Raw genomic sequence first — 16,088 nt, forward strand, 5'->3', positions numbered from 1 at the left:
TGGCCAAGGCAGGGAGAGGGGTGCAGTGCCCTGGGGAGGGTCCTGACAAGCCACCAGACCAGGTGCTGCTTCTGTATGACTCAGGAGTGGTCAACAGAAAACTGGGGCCTGGGGACCAACAGGTTATTTCTTAAAACTGCATGTGAATCTACAATTCTATCAAAATGAAATGTTTAATTTTTAAAAGGACATGCAAAATGCAAGCCCAAATTTAGTATTAGAGTCAGTAGGCATAAAATTCATCAAATTTTTTTTAAACTTCTGCTATCCAAAAGACAACATTAAGAAAAGGCAAGCCAAAGACTGGGGGAGGGGGGAAATCTTTGCAAAACTTCTCTCTGACAAAGGACTTCTATCCAGTGCATTTAGAGAACTTTTACAATGTGATAAATACAGTGCAATTAAAACCACAGTAGGATAGGACTTCACAACCACTAGCATGACTAAAATTGAAAAGACTGACAAGGCTTAGTGGCAGCAAAGATGTGGAGCAATGGAACTACTGTATATTGCTGGTGGAAACATCAAATGGCACCAGGACTTTGGAAACCTGCATGGCGGTCACACCTAGATATTTACCCAAAAGAAATGAAAGCATGTATTCACAAAAAAAGACTTATACGAGAATGCTTTTTCATAATAGCCCCAATCTGGAAACAACCCAAATGTCCATCAACAGGTGAATGGATAAACAAATTGTGGCATATCCATGCAACCAAATACTGCTCAGCAATAAAAAGGAACACAATGTTGATATACACAAAGACATAAATGAACCTCAGAAACAACATATGAGCAAAAGAGGACAGACACAAAAGAATACTCTATGTGATCCCATGTATATGAAATTTCAGAACAGGCAAACTAATCTAAAGTGACAGAGAAGATCAGTGGTTGCCTGAGGCTAGGAGCAGGGAAGAGGACTGACTGCAAAGCAGTAGAAGGAACATTTGGGGGGTGACAAAAATTCTGTATCTTGACTGGGTATTAGTATTTGTCAAAATCATCAAACTGTGTCCAATAGTATGTGAATTTTTATGTAAATTATAACTCAATAAGGTTGATTTTCTCTTTTTTTCTTTTGAGGGCCACACCTGCAGCATATCGAAGTTCCCAGGCTGGGGTGGAATCAGAGCTGCACCTGACTGCCTATGCCACAGACATAGCAATCCCACATCCGAGCTACATGTGCAAATAAGGTTGATTCTTTAAAAGACATAACGCTAGGGAATTCCCTTTCGGTCCACCCGATTAAGGATCCCTCATTGTTAGTGCAGTGGCACAGGTTTGATCCCTGGCCCTGGAACTTCCGCATGCCACGCCTGTAGCCAAAAAAAAAAAAAAAAAAGACACAGTGCTGGACCATGTTCTGTCTCAGATTCAACAGACACAAAAGTTCTCTGTCAACACAACATGATATTACAGTTTCTAAATGCTCTGTAAACTTCTGTACTTAACTCTTCCTCTCCCATGGATAATGGTTCACAACTAGCTGTGGTCAGTGGACCACCCTTTCAGTAGCACTGCCTTACCTGACTCTGCCAACTCCTCAAATTCTTTAACAGACATCCCTACAGCCTTACCTTGCAAAAGGAGGTTGGAAAGCTGGAAGGTGAGAGAAGGGGGGCTCCAAACAGAGCCCGGAGTCACTGGGTTTTGAATACTGGCTTGTGCAGCAGCCGCAACACTCGGTACGTGTTGAGGCCCGGCACGTCGAAGCCGGGGGACAGCCCGTGGCGGTCCAAGGGGTAGAAGTTGACTAGCTGCCCGTGCTGAGCCTCTAGGGACAGCCAGGAGTCGCCCAGCGGAAGCGTGCAAGGGAACTCGCGAGCCACGTGGAGCTGGAAGACACGGCCACGCAGGTGGCGCAGTGCCAACGTGCGGAACGCCGGGGGCACCAGCGCCTCCACGCGAGGCCCGAACTGGCGCAGGCGCAGCTCGCCCGCCGGCCCAGCGCGCACCTCGTAGAAAGTCAAGTTGGAGAAAGTGAAGTAGCCAGCAAAGGGGCGCGCGCTGGGCGGCGGAGCCGGGCTGAGCTCTGCCTCCCGTAGGGCCCTCTCCATGGCCGGCAGGAGCACATCGTAGGCCTGCGCCACCAGGTCGGAACCGGGTGGCCTCGGCCCGGCCAGAAGCAGCACGAGGCCCAGGCGTAGTGGCGGCACCAGGGAGAAGGTGGCAGCGTAGCCGTCCAGGTCGCCGTCCTTACGCACCACGCGATAGCCTCGCTGCACATGGAACTCCCATGGTGTGCCCGTCTCGTTGGCGAAGTAGGCGCCGGAGCAGGCCAGCAGTGGCGCTAGCAGCGTCTTGGCCGCGTCGGGCCGCAAAAGCCGCTGTGGCCCGTTGCCCAGCAGCGCCACCGCCAGCTTGGCCAGGTCAGCCGTAGTGGAGTACATCTGGCCGGACGGGCGGTACCAGCCCAGGTCGTAGAGCGGCGCTGGCCGCCCACTGCCATAGAAGCCAGCTGCCAAGCGGGCGCGCACAAGGGGTGTAAGATCGAAGCCAGTGTCCACCATTCCCAGCGGCTCCAGTACGTTTTCCAAGATCCAGCGCTGGTAGTCACCCTGGGCCGTGTGGGCTGCTAGGACATGGGCCAGAAGTGAGAAGGCCAGTGTGCTGTAATGGCATCTGAAAGAAGAGGGGTAGAGCTGGGATGCAGCCTAGAACGGACATCTCCAAGCTCTAAATAGTCCCTTGCCACCTGCTCAGACTGTCTGAAAAGCCACCAGAGTTTCATCAGACTGGATGGGACAGAAAAAACCTGCTTCACTTCATCAGAGATGGTCAGAGCCAGCAGAGACTTCGGAGATCACCAAGTACAACTCACTATTCTACACCTGGAAAGAGGAAGGGCCCGAGAGGGGCAGAGAATTGCCCACAGTCACACAGCAGGTTGGAGGAGACCTGGGCTTGGCAATGCACCTGAGAAAATGGTAAAACAAATCTTCTTGATCCTTTACACTTTAGTATATTTACTTTTATCAAATGGAAAACTAGGGTCTCAGACTGTTGGGGGCAGGGGTGGGTAATGATTGTCATCACAGAGCTCAAGGATAACAAAGAGGAGGCAAAATTTCATCCCTTTCTTCTTCCCAACCATGGCAGGCCAGAAATCAGTAAGCAGTCTCCTGTCTTCCCCAGAGCAATTGCAGTTTCAGAATCCTTCAAATAGTGCCTCAGGAAGACACAAGAATGGATGAAAAGGCACAAATCCTCTTAGAAATTCCTGAGATAAAATGCCTCTGCTGAGGTCATGCAGCAAGATGGTAGCAGATGGAGCTCCCATGTGGCTCACCAGCTTAAGGATCTAGCATTTTCACTGCAGTGGCTTGGGTTGCTGCTGTGGCAAGGGTTCGATCTCTGGCCCAGCAACTTCTGCATGCCACAAGTGCGGCCAAAAAAAAAAAATTTTTTTAAAGATAGTAGCAGAGCTGGCTGGAGGACTCTAGCCTACAGATGCCCAAGTATTACCTAGATCCTTTCTTCCTTAAGAGGAGTGGGTTCTGAGGTTCAGCACTTGGAGAAGCAGAGGGGCAAATTTGGAAAAAAGGCACTGCCCTGGGGCAGGATAGTGCCTGCTGCCCTCTGTCCAGTTCTACAGCCCCACTGCTCCAGGAGCTGGGCTACCCTAACTAACCACTCCCTATCTCATCAGCGTCCCATTTATTTTCCAGCACTTGGCAAAATCTGTGTGTCTTATTGTCTTTTGAGGGCCGCGCTCATAGCATATGGAGGTTCCCAAGCTAGGGGTCGAATCAGAGCTGCACCTGTCAGCCTACGCCTCAGCCACAGCAACGCCAGATCCTTAACCCACTGAGCAAGGCCAGGGATCGAACCTGCAACCTCATGATTCCTAGTCAGATTTGTTTCCACTGTGCTGTGACAGGAACTCCCAAAATCTGTATTTATCTTGTTTCTGTTTGCTGATAAGAGTGTTCATTGTTCTGGAGTTCCCTGATAGCTCAAGGGGTTAAGGATCCAGCATTGTCGTTGCTATGGCTTAGGTTGCTGCTGTGGCTTGGGTTTGATCCCTGGCCCTGGAACTTCTGCATGCCACAAGTGTGGCCAAAAAAAAAATAGACTCGTGAGGAGGGACCTGATTGAATTCGTTCCCTACTATATCTCAGTTTAGCACATTTCAGGCACAGAGCAGATACTCAACAAATGTTGAGTGGATTGACGGAAACGACAGGAGATTCAAACAGAACTGGATCTGGGCCCAGCTCTCTGCTGCCTTGCTCTGCTATCCCTCTCTGGGCCTCAGTCTTCCCAGCTGTGGAATAGGGGCTGCAGTCAGTGATCCCTGAGGTCTCTCCTCTTTCTGACCACCTTGGATAAGGTGTCACAGGCTCTTTCCCAGGAGGCATGTGTCACCTCATGAGGTTCCTAACCTTAGCAGGGCATCAGGGCTCACTCCTCACCTGGTTCCTGGGTCTGCCACCAGCACATCATCCTTGAGCAGGCTCAGGGCCTCTTGGGTGCTGCCCTTCCACAGCAGAGAAGTGGAGCGAAGCCTTCGGGGCAGCCCTAGGGAGGAGCAGTGGTCAGACCTGCTGGGTCCGCTGAGGGTGGGATGGAGGACCCCTGGGTGCACTCCCTCCCCCACTTCCATGAACTGAGAAATAACACCAAAGTCACCTTCGAACCAACAAAAAACTCTTGCGTGGACTCTAATTCTGTCTGTGTTTCACTGGGGAAGCCATTTACCCTCCCTGAGCCCCAGAACCCTCATCTGTAACATGCAGGAAATGATTCCTATGTCAGAGGGCTGATGTGAGGAGTCAGTGAAATAGAATGTTTAGCATCGTGCCTGGTCATAGTAACTGTTCAAAAAATAGTTATTATCATCAACCATAAGTGTTCGATTCCATAAAATTCTTAAGGTCAGTGCCCACAGAGGTTTTTTTAGAACTGGCCCCTCTGACCACTTGGAATTTTCTGTTTATTGATGTGACAAGTCTTAGAAGGATCTCAGGACTAGGATTCTTTCCACCCATTCACTCAACAACAGTTTTCAAGCATCTCTTTTGTACCAAAGACTGTTCTGGGTACTGGAATTCAGTAGTGAACAAAACAAAGTCCCTGCCCTTGTGGAGTGTGCATTCTCCTGGAGAGGACAGACAAGCAGCAAATAAATATTCATGCGGTGGAGGAAAACAATTCCATGCATGAAGGGAGGGGTTGTTATTTTATACAAAGCAGTCTGAGGAGGGCCTCTGGGAGAAGGTGATCCTTAAGCAGGTGAGAGAGAGCCATGCCTCAGTGGGAGGAAAGAATGTCTCAGGCAGAGGGAACAACAGGTGCCAAGGCCCCGAGATGGGAATGTCTGGCATGTTTGAGGATCAACAGGAAACAGCCAGGGTAGCTAGAGAGGATTGAGAAAAGGGGAGACTCTGGAGGTGAGAGATACTGATGGTGCAGGCATCAGATTCTGTAGGGTGCTATAGGCTACTGGAAAGACAGGGGTTTCAGCAGAGTGATCTGCTGAATAATCTGATATATGTCTTCATTGCTCTGGCCACTATGTGAAAATAGACTTGATGGACAATGGAAGGGGCTGGGAAGCCTGTAAGGAGACTTGCAAAAATCCCTGTTTAAATGATAATGGTCTGGATGAGGATGCCAGCAGTAGAGGTAATGAGGCGTGGTCGGATTGTGAACATATTTTGATGGTGGGGCCAACAAAATTTGCTCCTGGAGGTGATGTTGAGGGTGTGGGAGTGAAAGTTACCAGGGATAACTCCAAGGTTCTTGGCCTGAGCCACTGGGGGATGGAGTCCCAAGTGCTAGGTTTAAATTCTGACTCTAGGAGTTCCCATCACAGTGCAGCAGAAACAAATCCAACTAAGAACCATGAGGTTGCAGGTTCAATTCCTGGCCTTGCTCAATGGGTTAAGGATCCAGGGTTGCTGTGAGCTGTGGTGTAGGTCACAGACGAGGCTCGGATCTGGCATTGCTGTGGCTGGTGGTGTAGGCCAGCAGCTATAGCTCCAATTCAACTCCTAGCCTGGGAACTTCCATATGCCACGGATGCGGCCCTAAAAAGATAAAAGACGAAAAAAAAAACATTCCCACTCTAGCACTTCTTGCCGTGTGGCCACAAACCATGTGTTTTTCCTCTCTGAGCCTGAACTTGCTCACCTTGAAGTGGGCTGAAGCAGCTGCACTGGTTTCCTGAGGTGTTGCAAGACTTAGAATAGATGAAAAGTTCCAAGAATGAGAGAAAGCTCTAGATTAGGATGAGAGCCTATGACAGAGTTATTCAGGCAGCTGTATGCTCAGCTGGCCCTTTTGGGGCTGAGAGGGAGACACTTTTGGTGTTTTTAAACTGACCCCAGGCACAGTGCCCCCAGTGCTGGGTTCCTTGGGTATAAGAGGCAGACAAATCCAGTGTACCCCTAGAGGGCGCCCTGGGGTCAAATTATAACTAGGAATGGGTTTAATAGGAGGCTGGTGGAACAAAAGGCTCAGGGCTCCTCTACCTGCATGACACCTTCCAAGGCCTGTATTCAAGTTTGAATGTATAATATTGTATTTTTAAAAGGACCCCCAAATTATATCTTCATCAGAGCCCAGTAAACCTAGATCTGACACCTGGCTATAATAACCAGAGCTAAATTGACAAGTACCTGCTGTGTGCCAGGTACTCTGCTACATGCTTGACATTCACTAGCACATTTAATTCCCCAAAGTAGCATGAACCAGTCATATTAGAGGAGAAAAGCAAGGCTCAGAGAGGTTACATGATTTACCCAAGATCACACAGCCAGGAGGAGGCAGAGCTGGAATCTCAGTGCTTGTGCCCTTAATCAATGGGCCACCCTCTCCCAAGGCTCTGATCCTGTCCTGCCTGGGTGACTTCAGGAGGCTCCATTCTCTCACTGAGCCTGAGGTTCACCATCTGCTCACAGGAGTGATAACCAGCCATGTCCGTAGACAGAAACTTCCAGCCTAAACATACTTTGTAAAAGGATGAAATAGTAGGCACTCGCAAGGGATTCCTGCCATCTAGAGTTGGTGGGTTGATGATTGCAAGTAGGAACAATAGGAGGCATTTCCAGGAGTGCAGATGGTGCCTGTCTTCTCCCCCTGGACTGGGTCAGTCATCACACAGCACAGCCCCCCACCCACCCACATGCACACCTTCTCTTTAAACAGCCCTCCTCATTCGCAGGTGGCAGATGGAGGGTTCTTCAGAAGCTTCCAGAGCAACCTTTCAGCATCCAGCCCATTCCTGATCCAGTCCTGCCCAATTCCCGACTACTGGCTTCTCTTTCAGCATCCCAGCCTGCCCTTGCCCGTCCGCCATGCAGACTTCATCCTGGCTTGTTCGCACATCTGTCATTATCATTATTATTATACGATAATTTATTTTAAATAAGTAATTCATTTACATGATTCAAAGTTCCAAAGACACAATGAAAATTTTTCTTCCCATTCTTCACCCCAGCCACTAATTTCCCCTCCCTAGAGGCAACCCAGTGATTCAATCTCTTTAGTTTTCTTCCAAAGATATGTGATGCACATACATGTATGTATATGTGTTGTGTAATATGTATATTACACATGCATTACACATATGCATTTGTATACATATATATCATACATGTATGTATTATTTTATTTATTCACGCAGTAGCATACAATCTATGCTATTAGGAGCTTTTTTACCCACATCCATCGCAGTACATGAGAAACATTATTACCCTTTTTTTTTTAGGGCTACGTAGTATTTGATTGTATAGCTGTATCATAGTTTATTTTGTTACTACCCTGTTTGTGTTTAGGTTGTTTCAATCTTTCTTTTTTCCACTATTATAAATAGTGTTACAGTGAATAACTAGGTACATGCTTCATACCCCGTATGTGTGGATACATCTGTAAGAGGATTTCCTAAGTGTCATTGCTGAGTCAAAGGATATACACATTTTCATGATAGTTTTATCAATTTCCCTCCACACAGGTTGCACCAATTTCAATTTCTGCCCCTGAGATATAAGATCTAAGAGGGCCTATGTCACCATAACGTCACCAACCTAGCACACCCACCATTATAGCCTTTACCAATCTGAGAGGAAAAGTCTCTCAGTAGATTTAATTTGCATTTATTTTATTGTGAATGAAGTTGCACATCTTTTAATATTTTTTAATAGTCCTAAGAACCATTTGTATCCCTTTTCTGTGAACTATTTTGTTCCTATCCTTTACCCATTTTTTCTCTTGGGTTGTTGCTCTTTGTATTGATTTGCAGGTGATCTTTATATATTAAGGGAAATCACTGATGTATAATTGTAGAAGATAGTATATACAAATTATGTATAAAATTTATAATTTATAGACTTGTCTACAAATATCATTTATTGACTTGTTCTTAACCTAATAAGCAGATCTTGACCTGTCAACTTGCTTTTCACCTGCCAGTGGATCTTGATTTGTCCATTTGATCTAAAGTCACAGCCTTTACCTCACCAGATCCTTCCCCCCAGGGAGGGTGAGAGAGCTATGGCCAGTTGAGGAAGCAGAGCAGAGAGTGGCCCAGCCTGGCTGGATGAGGACCCGAAATGGTTTGGGCTGAGCTAGATTAAATTCAGAGCCACTCACCTGAGAGCTGGCTGGCCATCCTTCGGAGGGTGACAGGCGAAGGCCTTGGGGCTGGGCCCACCTCCTCCAGCCCATCCATCAGGCTCTGTTGTCCAGGGGCTGACACCATGCCCAGCGGGTTGTTGATGGTGAAGGTGCTGGCATACCGCTCCAGAGGGTCATCCAGAGAGGCTACGATGCCCTCCTCCCACAGGCGGTACAGCATGAGGACAGGAAAGATCTTGGAGAGGCTGGAGATCCTGGATGGTGTGGGGGACACAAGGGTGCAGAGGGCATCCTATTGGCCCCTCAACCCACCTCCACCCTGCACCCCCAGCCTCCACTTCCTAGGGTAATTAGGAAAGCTCTGAGTCTGCCCTTACTGAGCATCTCAGACCAGAATCCACTGGCCTCTGCTGAATGCCTTTCGGATGCTAGAGAACATACCGGAGGCAGTGGGGCTGGGCCAAGTGGGCACTTTTGAGCACCTGCCTCATGCCAGACCCTTCACCAGGCACTTCCCACTCTGGGACAGACCTGGGTTGGGATCATACCTCTACCTCTCATCAGCTGGGTGGCCTTGGGCAAGTACTGGACCTTTCTGAGATCCAGTTTCCTTGTCTGTTTCCTGGGTTATAGAAAAGATTGAACGAAATTGTGCAGGCAGAATGCTTGACAACACACCTGGCAGGTGGTAAGAGCTCAATAAGTGAGAGCAAATGTAGTGTTGCCTGATACATAGCAGGTGCAGCGTGAATGGAACCCCTGTAATCCTCACAGTATCTTAGGGGTGCGCGTGTTCACTTTGTGTTGGGAGCATTGATGGATTCTGCAGGTGGCACCCAGGAGGGGAGCCTCGGGGTGTGCGACAGACTGTCCCAAGTGTCCACCATATGGGCCATAGCTGTCAACTGGCAGAGATGTGGGAAAGGGACCCTGGAACTGGTTATGGTTCCCTTGTGGCACATGGAAGGGGGTGAGCTGGGACACAAGGGGGCCTTTTCTAGTTTGGGAGGCATTTGGATAAGGCCTGTCCTGACTGGTTACCACTGTGGGGTGATGTAAGGCACTCACTGGTCCTCTCTGGACTTCAGTCTCATCTCTAAACGTGTCACGATTTAAGGGCCCTGGCAGCTCAGAGCCCCTTCAGACTCAGAGTCATGATTCTCTTGATTCCCAGCCCCCCTACCACCACGTCCTAAATCAACCTTGTCGTCCCATCCTTCCTCCCTCCTGGTGGTCCCACAGCTGACCGGTACATGGTGTACTCATTAGGGGGCCCAGAAGCTGGGTCTGAACCATTCTTCCTTCCAAAGTTCCCCGTCCAGAGCACGGTGTCATTGTGGATGACAACTGCAGATATAGCAGCCAGGCCTGGGGCAGACAGTGCCTGGCGCAGGAGCCTGTCCACCTTGGAAGAGAAGAGCAGATGGCTCAGAGTACAGATGCAGAGACGGGCCCCTCCTCCTGCCCACACACCTGACCTGTTGTTCTGCCCTCCGTGCCCTTTCCCACCCCACACCCTGCACACAGCGCCCCTGCCTGGCTCCCCTGCATTTTCTCCCCCTTCTGGCTAGGGATCCCAACCAGACCTTGGATTCTCAAACCATTTCCCAGGGGGTGGGCTTCCCACCTAGTTGCAAAAACAGAGCAGCGCCCCTGGAATCGGTTTTATATGTAAAGTTTCCTCATAAGATACTTGTTCAAAGAAGAATTTCTTTGGAAAAATATAAAAGGAGTAAGGGGCTAAAACTACTGATGTAGAAACAGACTCAAAGATTTCAAGGTCAAACTTAGGGTTACCAAAGGGGAAACTGAGGAGGGGGGTAAATTGGAAGGAAGGAATTGGTACATGCACCCTGCTGTATATAGGGTAGATAACTAACAGAGACCTGCTTCGTAGCACGGGGAGGTTTACTCAATGTTCTGTAATAATCTAAATTGGACATGATTCACTTTGATATAAACCTAAAGCTAATACAACATTGTAAATCAACTGTACCCCCCAAAAAATAATTTTTTAAAGAGGAAAAAGAAACCTACCGATCTAATCAAACCCTTGTCTGATACCCTAGAAAACCTCTGATAGGCCTACTCAGACCCCCCATTGGAAAATTTAATATCTATAGAAGACCTTTAATGCTCTCTTTGAACATTTACTGAAAGTACCTCATTATTTTCAATAATGAAGTATAATAGTGATGATTAACTGCTCACATTTATTGGACCTTTAGAATGTGCTGGACACGGTACAAAATGATTTTCATCCATCATCTCACGTAATCCTCATAATAAATCAGTGGTAATTTCTCCTCATTTTACAGACGAGAAGATTTGAAGTGACTTCCCCAAGTGGCTAAAGGCTAGCGGAATCAGGATTAGAACCCCATGCTAGGAGTTCCCTGGTGGCCCAGCAGGTTAAGGATCCGGTGTTGTCACTGAAGCAGCTCAGGGCACTGCTATAGCGCAAGTTCAATCCCTGGCCCAGGAACTTCCACATGCTGCAGGCATAGTCAAAGGAAAACACACTAACAAAACCATGCTAACTGCAGCCCCACCTTGCCAAGAAATTTATTTTACATTCCCTGAACTGAGCTCAGTCTACCTGTGCTTTCCACCCCACACTAACTGCCTTTTCTGAGCTTCAGTTTCCTTCTTTATTTATTTTTAAGATTTGTGTATTCTCTTTGAGGGAATTGCTTTTTTTTTTTTTTTTTTTCTTTGTAGGGCCACTCCTGGGATGTATGGAAGTTCCAGGCTAGGGGTTGAATCAGAGCTGCAGCCACAGCAATGCCAGATCCAAGCTGCATCTGCAACCTACACCATAGCTTATGGCAACACTGGATCCTTAACCCACTGAGCAAGGCCAGGGAGGGAACACACATCTTCATGGATTCTAGTCAGGTTCTTAACCCTCTGAGCCACAACAGGAACTCTAGATTCCTTCTCTTTAAATAAGGCTTCCAGAGTGCTAGGAAGCCTAACAAAATTAGCACAGTACCTGACAGATACTAGGTACTCACTAGAAGGAATCTATAGTTGACATTGTTGCTTAATTTTTAAAAAATTACTGTGACCGCTGGGAGCCAGATAGCACCCTTCTGCTCTCTCTCCTTCACACAAGCTCTTTGTGTATTTGCAGACAGTGACCGTGTCTCTCTGCATTGGCTCACACCTCCTCTTATGTGGACACATCATCCTCCTTCCCTTCAGCTATTCTTCGGATGAAGTTCCAACACCCCCTCCCCTGCCGCCACCAGGCTGCTGCTCCTACACTTCCAATCATGTTTCATTTGTCTGTATGTCCCCTAAGGTGAGTGACCCAAGAGGGTGGGCTCTGAATGGCACAGACTAGAGCTGGCTGACAACCCCCTGTAGCGTTAGGCCATCCTGCAATAGTAAAAGTTGTGCCATGGGGTGAGTGTCTTTAATCACATTACAGTGGCCTCCGTGACCCTCTCCCACCTTATCTTTCTCCACATCCACTTATGTCTCCACCAGCCTGAATTGCCTTAGTTCTCTCTATGAGAGAATAGTACTTACTCTATTGTCTCTGGGTCTTTGCACATGCTGTTCCCTCTGTCTGCAGCACACCCTTCACACCACAAACTCCCTTAGTATACACATGCCTATCCTCTGCATATCAACTACTTGTTCACATATCAGTTAGATACCACTTCCTCCAGAAGCCTTCCCTGACCCCAAGGCCAGTTTCCTTTGTGTCCCCATGTCCCCTAAACTTTCCCTATCCTCATTTTTAAATGTTTACTGTCTTGACTGTTCTGCTCATTCCCAGACTAGTAGCTCCTTGAGAGCAGGACAATATCTTCTTCCTCTCACCTCTCTGGTGCCTAGCACAGAGTAGGTGCTCAAGAATTATATGTTGAATGAATGAACGAATGAATTAATGAATAAATGCCACTACCAGGGCAGAGGGTATGCCCTCCCCTCCATCAGCTGGGCCCTGGGTCATTACTGACCTTTTCCAGGGCCTCCTTCAACACAGGGAGGGGGTGAGCCAAGGGTACAGGCTCAGGATGCTGGGGACACATCCTCACGGGGACAGAGGTCACCTCTGGTCCCAAGGAACCTGGAGAGAACATCACATGGTGAGTAGGGGACAGAGATCAGGCTAGAAGTCATCATAGAGGAGGTGGGACAGTGACAGTATAGCCAGGCTCATGCCTCCAGGCTGACCCTTATCAGGAGATGTCAGCCATGGTGGCAAGGGGCAAAGGGCAGGGTACACTCTGGAGGAGACAGCACCATCCCACACTTACCACCTGCTGCCTGGCCTTGGAGAGATCAATCAGGCCACAGGTGCCTGTTTGTACCCTTCCCTCTCGAACCACCAACTTCCTCCCTCCACGTGGTCAGGGGACTTAGACAAGTTCCAGCTCCACGTGGCAGGCTCAGCCACATCTTCTCTGTCTGTTCCCCCTTTCCCAGTTCTGAATATATATGTGAATGGAGAAGTGGACTCAGAGCCCCATTTAGGCTTCAGGCCTAAACTTGCCAGGAATAATTCATTCCATCCCCGGCGCTGTGCATCCAGGGATCAGGATTTAAGTCGCATTCTGCTTTTGTCCAGGCGTATGGGTTCCATGAAACCTCAGGGAGATGGTGTGGGCCTTGGCAGGACAGGATTCAGGCTGTGAGACCATCACAGTGGCTCCCAGACCTTCCACACCTCCCCTAGGGATGGTGTGTGGTGGGAAGGTATGAGAACCCCCCCAGCAGCTGCACCCTTCTTAAAACCTATTGCCTCCCAAGACCACCCAGAACTGGGAGAAGGCTCCTGGAGGGAGGTTCACTAAGTCCACAAACACTTTAGACCATCTCACCCCTTGAATCAGACTGGCTTTGTGGGACTTATTTTGGCCAATAGAATGAGGCGGAGTTGATTGTGCTCCTCCCTCCTTTGCTCCTTGGGAACACTGCCCCTCATGGACAAACCTGGAATAGCGACTTCAAGCCAGAGAGTTCATGTCCGGGAGAGGCCCAGCTGTCTTGGAGAGAGCGTAGGTTAGACCAGCAACAGAACTGCCAGCCAGCCCACAGAATCATGAGAAATGACAAGTCACTTTGCTTGAAGCCAGAAGGTTTAGGTGGTTCGTTACTCAGCATTAGGTGACAGATACGGTCCCAAACAGGAAAATTACAAACCTTAGTTAAGATTGCTCAACAACTTCATGATGTAAGTTTAATCATTGGGGTAGCGAGCTCTCAGCCTGGAATCCAGGTCAGGCTGGTGTCTACAGTCATGCAATAACGTGCACTTAATGGGCATACGCTCAAAAAAGCAGCTGGGAACATGATGGCAGATAATACGAGAAAAAGAATGTATAGATATGTATGACTGGGTCACTTTACTGTACAGCAGAAATTGACAGAACATTGTGAATCAACTATAATTTTTAAACATTTAATTTTTTTTTTTTTTTTTAAAAAGCAGCTTGAAATCTTAAAATGCAGCTTGGATTCAGCAGACATTGGGGTGGGGCCCAGATGTCCTCATTTCTAACAGCCTCTCAGGTGGCGCCCGTATGTGGTTGAGGACATAGATCCCAACAGTCACCAGACCCAGGGCGTGTCTGTGAACTGTTTCCCATTTGCGACAAATTAAGTACAAATTTTGAGAGAAAGCATTTGGAAACTTTTATAGCAGTGCGTTGGAGTAATTTTGTGTCTGTTGATTCAATTATTTAAAACCTGGGCTTCTATTTTATAGTCTTTCATTTCTTCCTCTAATAATTCATTTTTACTTATTTAGCAATAACTAAGTAAGGCTCTCTGGTCTGCTATGGATTTGTGGGTTGATAGTTTGAGAAGCTGGAGGACCAGGCCGACCTGCCCACTTGGAGACTATTTGCTTGCAGGATGAAGAAGCCCCTGATAAAGAAATTTACCCTAGAAAGAAGGGGTTGGGATTGGAGAGGAAGAAGCTGGCAAGAAAATAAAAGGAGCTGTTTCTTCACATATCTGTGGGACTTTGGGAGCCCAGGCCACCTGATTGGGCCTTTGGCATCTGTATCACAGAATGACTCACCGAAATGGAGAGACATTCTCCCCCATGTCAGCAGAGACCTGGGGTTCTGGGCCATCTAGGATCCCAGCAGGTTGGAGGGTCCAACAGTTGCTATAGCAACAGAGGACCTAGATGTTACCAGAAGTGGTGACTCATTTGCTGAGCCCTGACCAGCCCAGGATGGAAAGGCCAAAAAAAGGGCAGCTGCTGTCCATGGATACCTGGACATGTCCCTCCCAGGGTCTTAGATTTGGCTGGGGGAGGGTCTTTAAAGGAGGGTAGGGCCGGCGATCCCACCAGGGAGCCTGAAGGCAAAACAAGAGAAACACTGTTTGTACTTGGGGGGGGATGCTGAGTTTTACCCCTGGAGTGGGTGGCATAGGATCCTCAGTTTATGCAGAAGGGCATCGAGGCACATGCAGTTCACATGGCTGGCCCAAAGATGCAGTGTTAGTGAGAGTTGGAGTCAGAATGGAGGCCTCAGCTGCTGGGTCTGAATCTTATGGTCCCTCCTCCTACACGCTTAGATGGGGAGTGGCAGCTCAAGCCCGTGAGGACCCCTGTGGATGGTGGATGGTCCCACACTCACCGGTCTTCAGCTTGGGGAGGTGATACTGCCACAGGAAGCAGCCAGTCATGAGTATGGAGAGCAGGAAGAAGAAGCTGCAGGAAGCAGGGAAGAGCCACTTCTTTTTCACTTTCAGCAGACTGAGCTGCCGGCCAGTCTGGAAGGGGAAGGACAAGGCACATCCCCACGGGGGTCAACCACAGGGAGGAGAGAGGGACCCCTGCCCTGGCCCCTCCTGTGCCTTAGGTTCACCCAGACATCAGGAAAGCCCGCAGGTTGGGGTAAGTTTCACACCTGTAAAACCAATGGCCCCTTCAGCAGCTCAGCCCTGCATGTACCTCCATACCTTGTGCCTTTGCAGAGCCTATTCCCTCTGCTGGACATGCCCCCTTCCTCCTTTGCACTTTACTAAATATCTAAGACCAACTGAAATGCCACCTCCTCCAGAAGCCTTTTTCATGCCTGCAACACCTGGCACTATGCCTGGCTCTGGCAGGTTCTTGGGAAATATGTTTTGAACTTTATATTGTCCTGCAAGTTGGAAGACTTGGGTTCAGATCTCAGCCCCACTTCCTGAGTCAGTTGTCACCCTGGACAAGTCCCTTTCCCTCTCTGAGCCTCCATTTCTTTAACTGTTGGAGAGGGAGGTTGTTTAAAAAGGTTTTACATTTAGGAGTTCCTGTAGTGGCTCATTGGTTAATGAACCCGACTAGTATCCATGAGGACGTGGGTTTGATCCCTGGCCTTGCTGAGTGGGTTAAGGATCTGGCATTACACTGAGCTGTGTTGTAGGTCGCAGACATGGCTTAATTCCTGCATTGCTGTGGCTATGGCTCAGGCCAGCAGCTGCAGCTCCAATTCAACCCCTTGTGCCTGGGAACCTCCATATGCTGCAGGTTCAGCCCTAAAGAG

The 16,088-nt window shown here is 48.6% G+C and overlaps 1 protein-coding gene across 1 annotated transcript; it reads right to left on the reverse strand.

The window, feature by feature from the left end:
* Positions 1 to 1,358: 1,358 nt before the first annotated feature.
* Positions 1,359 to 15,324, reverse strand: LACTBL1 (lactamase beta like 1). Its single transcript, XM_047792120.1, has 6 exons — positions 15,198 to 15,324; positions 12,561 to 12,670; positions 9,834 to 9,991; positions 8,602 to 8,840; positions 4,422 to 4,527; positions 1,359 to 2,628 (listed from the first exon to the last, which is right to left on the reverse strand). Exons 1-6 carry the CDS (start codon positions 15,244 to 15,246, stop codon positions 1,647 to 1,649), a joined length of 1,644 nt encoding a protein of 547 aa, XP_047648076.1. The 5' UTR covers positions 15,247 to 15,324; the 3' UTR covers positions 1,359 to 1,646.
* Between the last annotated feature and the right edge of the window lie 764 nt (positions 15,325 to 16,088).

The sequence above is a fragment of the Phacochoerus africanus genome, chromosome 8, assembly GCF_016906955.1.
Source record: "Phacochoerus africanus isolate WHEZ1 chromosome 8, ROS_Pafr_v1, whole genome shotgun sequence".
Taxonomy (NCBI): domain Eukaryota; kingdom Metazoa; phylum Chordata; class Mammalia; order Artiodactyla; family Suidae; genus Phacochoerus; species Phacochoerus africanus.

What these genes read in the sequence shown, in the direction of transcription:
- LACTBL1 (XM_047792120.1), bottom strand. Translation starts at nt 15,246, where the DNA reads ATGACTGGCTGCTTCCTGTGGCAGTATCACCTCCCCAAGCTGAAGACC. An exon ending in TGAAGGAGGCCCTGGAAAAG is followed by an intron (nt 9,992 to 12,560) that starts GTCAGTAATGAC and finishes TTCTCTTCCAAG; the next exon opens with GTGGACAGGCTCCTGCGCCA. An exon ending in AATGAGTACACCATGTACCG is followed by an intron (nt 8,841 to 9,833) that starts GTCAGCTGTGGG and finishes CACACCATCCAG; the next exon opens with GATCTCCAGCCTCTCCAAGA.